Below are 3,924 nucleotides of genomic sequence, written 5' to 3'. Positions count from 1 at the left end.
ATCCGTAGGAAGATGAGTACCTATCTCCTGCCAATCATAATATTTGACAATGATTACCCGATCCAGAGCAGCACTGGCACGCTGACCATTCGAGTGTGTGCCTGCGACAGCTGGGGTAACATGCAGTCCTGCAATGCTGAGGCCTTCCTCCTGCCTGCTGGCCTCAGCACAGGGGCACTGGTTGCCATTCTTCTCTGCATTATTATCCTGCTAGGCAAGTACCTGTGATGAGAAGTTTAATTGACTAGGCAAAGGTCTAGTCACTTCTAGACCCCTGATATTCTTCAACCCCTTATTCACATGACCCTGCAGAACAGTATTTCATACCTGATGTGGTTTGGTTGTTTTTGTTTTTTTTTTTTAACCAACTGTTTTCTAAGACAGAAAAGGAGCTGGGAGAGTGGGAGAGGGAGCTACTATAGGCTGTTTGTCATCATTACTATTCAGAAGAATGTGTGAAAAGAATGAGACTATCAATGTTATTTAGATGAAATAAATTTGAAAATCTAGGGTCAGTTTTAGATACCATGCTCATTTGAGTAATGTTTTATATTATAAACAGATCTTCACTTAGATCCAGAACTTTAAAATCACACTTCTGAAGCTGAGTGATAAGTTTCTCAGTGATTAAATATTATCAATTATACTAGCTATTTAATCATGAATGATTTGTAATTTTTATACTTAGGAAATATTTAGCTCAAAAGCATGGAAGAGAAATGTTCAATTGCTTGCAAGTGGTAGCAAGAGCAGCTGATTAAAGTGTGAGCACAGAAGTTAGGTGGGTAGTTGGAGAGCAGAAGCATTAGAAAGATGAGGTGATATATGAAGAAACTAGAATAAATGCTATCTCATAACCTGGTGTTAAGAATATAAAAACTGCAACTTACCTGTTTTGCTTACCAGAGAAGTGCCTCCTTAAAAGTGACATCATCTCTACTTTCCAGTCAAACTCTGTGGAAAACCTCTTTCCTTTTTTTTCTGTCCTAGCAAACACAGCTTGCTAGGGGGGCAGTGACAAGCTTACAGGTGTCAGTTTATATAATTCTAAGGAGATCACTTCTTTTTCAGTTTTTAGACTGGATTCAGGCTACCTCCAGTAAATATTCAGAGGACCGCAGACGTTGTTAGGAGAGGGGCAATATGTAGGAACTATATCTGTACTGTTGGGTATAGGGAAGGGAGGGTACTTGAGCTCTGACAAACTGATTGTCCATACTGCTTAGGTTCAAGCATTCCCGCAGGCCTGGTTTCAGCATGAGCCAGCTTGGATTCCCCAGGACATTGCTCAGGCATAGTCTGAGCAGCAGAACTTGCAGGGCACCACTTCCAGCAGACAATTATCATTCAAACTCTACCAGATCTGGCTCTCCACCTTGCATAGTTCACCATGTCAGCAGGCTCTGCGTCTTCAAAGCCACCTTTCATGCCCCAACGTTGAGCACGAAATGTGTACCATGAAACACATACCCTTACTCGCTCACTATGAAAACATCACTCTGATTGGCTGTAATGCTTTAGTTCAGAAACATTGAACTAAAAACAAAAATCAAAGTGTGCCTTAGAACCACAGTGATAGCACATGAGACTCAGAACAGGCTCAGGGACCAGTGCTGGGCAAAACAAGTGTGACCGCTTTGTGTCTCTCGGCCCCAGGGTCAGAGACCCTGCTCTACTTAGCGCTAGACATAGCTGAAGCCAGAGTAGCATAAGGCTGAAGAGCATCTAAACAGAATTGTTAGTCTACAGCTGGTGTTGTTCTCGGCACCTTATTTAGTTTTTCAACAAGATGTAGTGTGTTAGGATAGTAGACTGGTGTCATCATGCCCAAAATAAGAGAGACATATTAAGTACCTGGCTGTGAAAGACACTTCATAATAACCTTTTAGTGATCTGCCCTACTCTTGTATATGAAGTTCTTAAACTTATTTAAGTGGGTTATTACTTGTCTAGCATTAGGAAAACTTGAAAAAAATGGCTCCTGTACAGATACAAAACTGCAAACAAAACAGAACAGAACAGCCTTTACATTCACAGCATTGTACCATGGCATGTGGAAGATCTCGGTTCCCCTCTCCCTACCCGCAGCATGTCCAGTCTTCCCTTTTATTCACTGGTACTCAAGTCACTCAGAGTAAAAACTTTGCTCCTAAGACTCAACAAAAGTGCGCAGCACTGCTGTAAAGTGTGGTTCAGCAACCACTGTTATGCCTCATTGACAGATGATCTCGCTGCTCTCTCCTATTTACTCCAGCTACTGGAGCTAGGGTCAGATTTTTAAATGCATTTAAGCATTCAATTCCTACCGAAATCAATATCATTTAGGCACCAGAATGTATTTAAAAATCTTAAGTTCAGGTTTTCATCTCCCTCTGTAGAGGTTCATTTTTGTGTCAATCCTTACCTCTCCAAAAGGAAGAGTTATTCAACTAATATTTCTTAAACTAGAGGGATCATGTTTTTAAAAATAAACGTTTAGTACCAAAGATTGGATTTAAATTCTTGCAGTCATTGAAGCCAAAAATATTTTTGTGAATAATATTGATAGCTGAAGTTCTTCAGGTTCTTATTTTCAGGAGGACCTGTAGATCCCATTTTCAAAAGTGAATTAGGCACTTAGGAATACCTAAATCACTAGCTTTCAAGAGTATGAATTACTTTTGCCAAGGAGATTCAACTACATTTGATGAAATCACCCTTACTGACTGCCAGGAAGGTGGTACTTCACAAAACTAAAATAAAAGTCAAACCCTAGTAGAATGATATATTTTAAGACATTGTCTGCATTTCAACTTCAGCTTAATTGTATATCTAATTCAAATATATAATTTTTTAATCATTGCTCCCATAGGTTTAAAAAAGCATGAGTTTTTGACTGCTATAAAATCATTAATATTTTTCCTTATTAACTTCAACTTGGAGATCACTTTTATCACTATTTTCCTACTAAAAATCCCATCCCAGCCTTAAAACTTTTCCAGTTCATCAAATAATGCAAAATATTTACTCATTTATTTAATTTTTAACTACCCATTTATTCATTCATCTTTTGTTTCCTTTCAGTATTAGTCATCTTGTTTACGGCTCTCAAGAGACAGAGGAAGAAAGAACCCTTGATCATCTCAAAGGATGATGTTCGGGACAACATTGTGACCTACAATGATGAAGGAGGTGGGGAAGAAGACACACAGGCTTTTGACATTGGCACACTGAGAAATCCAGAAGCAAGGGAGGAAAGTAAGATGAGAAGAGATGTTATCCCAGAAACTATATTTCAGATAAGACGGACTGCACCTCTTTGGGAAAACATTGATGTCCAAGATTTTATTCATAGAAGGTTAAAGGAAAATGATTTAGACCCAGCTGCCCCTCCCTATGATTCACTAGCAACATATGCCTACGAAGGAAATGATTCCATAGCAAATTCACTCAGCTCCCTGGAATCGCTTACCACAGAGGGCAACCAAGACTATGATTACCTCAGTGACTGGGGACCTCGATTTAAAAAACTAGCAGATATGTATGGTGGAGAAGACAGTGATCGAGACTGAGAAAGTAATCTGTGGCCTGGTCAGTGTTAGTGGAATCCATGTCTATGTTACTAGATAAAGTGGCCTACTCTCTCTTTCTCGGGAATAAAAAAATTACAAAAAATAGGTGTTGTCTTAGTAAGGGTTCGCTTAATCAATAACTCAACGTGAATGAATATGAATTATTTAGATTTTAAAAAATCTATAATTCAACCTCTCTGCCTAGAAACCTCATGAAAGGTTTTCATTGACAATGAAAAGACAACAAAAGGCTTTTTGTGCCTTTAATAATGAGATGGAAACTTAATTTTTTTTAATTGCTTTGCATTACCTTTCCTACTAGCTGGGACAGTGTGCACCCACATTGTAACATGATCTTAAAAATATACTTTAA

The 3,924-nt window shown here is 38.7% G+C and overlaps 1 protein-coding gene across 1 annotated transcript in view; it reads left to right on the top strand.

The window, feature by feature from the left end:
• The window catches only part of CDH9 (cadherin 9, type 2 (T1-cadherin)), a 73,271-nt gene extending 69,720 nt beyond the window's left edge, over window positions 1-3,551 (top strand). Inside the window, exons 10-11 of the mRNA XM_009326679.1 lie at window positions 1-214; window positions 3,064-3,551. The exon at window positions 1-214 is cut by the window's left edge and continues 59 nt beyond it. Of these exons, the coding sequence (XP_009324954.1) occupies window positions 1-214; window positions 3,064-3,551 (702 nt within the window). The remainder of the gene's footprint in view (window positions 215-3,063) is intronic.
• The last annotated feature ends 373 nt before the right edge of the window (window positions 3,552-3,924 follow it).

The sequence above is a fragment of the Pygoscelis adeliae genome, unplaced genomic scaffold, assembly GCF_000699105.1.
Source record: "Pygoscelis adeliae isolate BGI_AS28 unplaced genomic scaffold, ASM69910v1 Scaffold6, whole genome shotgun sequence".
Classification (NCBI taxonomy): domain Eukaryota; kingdom Metazoa; phylum Chordata; class Aves; order Sphenisciformes; family Spheniscidae; genus Pygoscelis; species Pygoscelis adeliae.
This window is presented reverse-complemented; position numbering and strand designations above follow the sequence as displayed.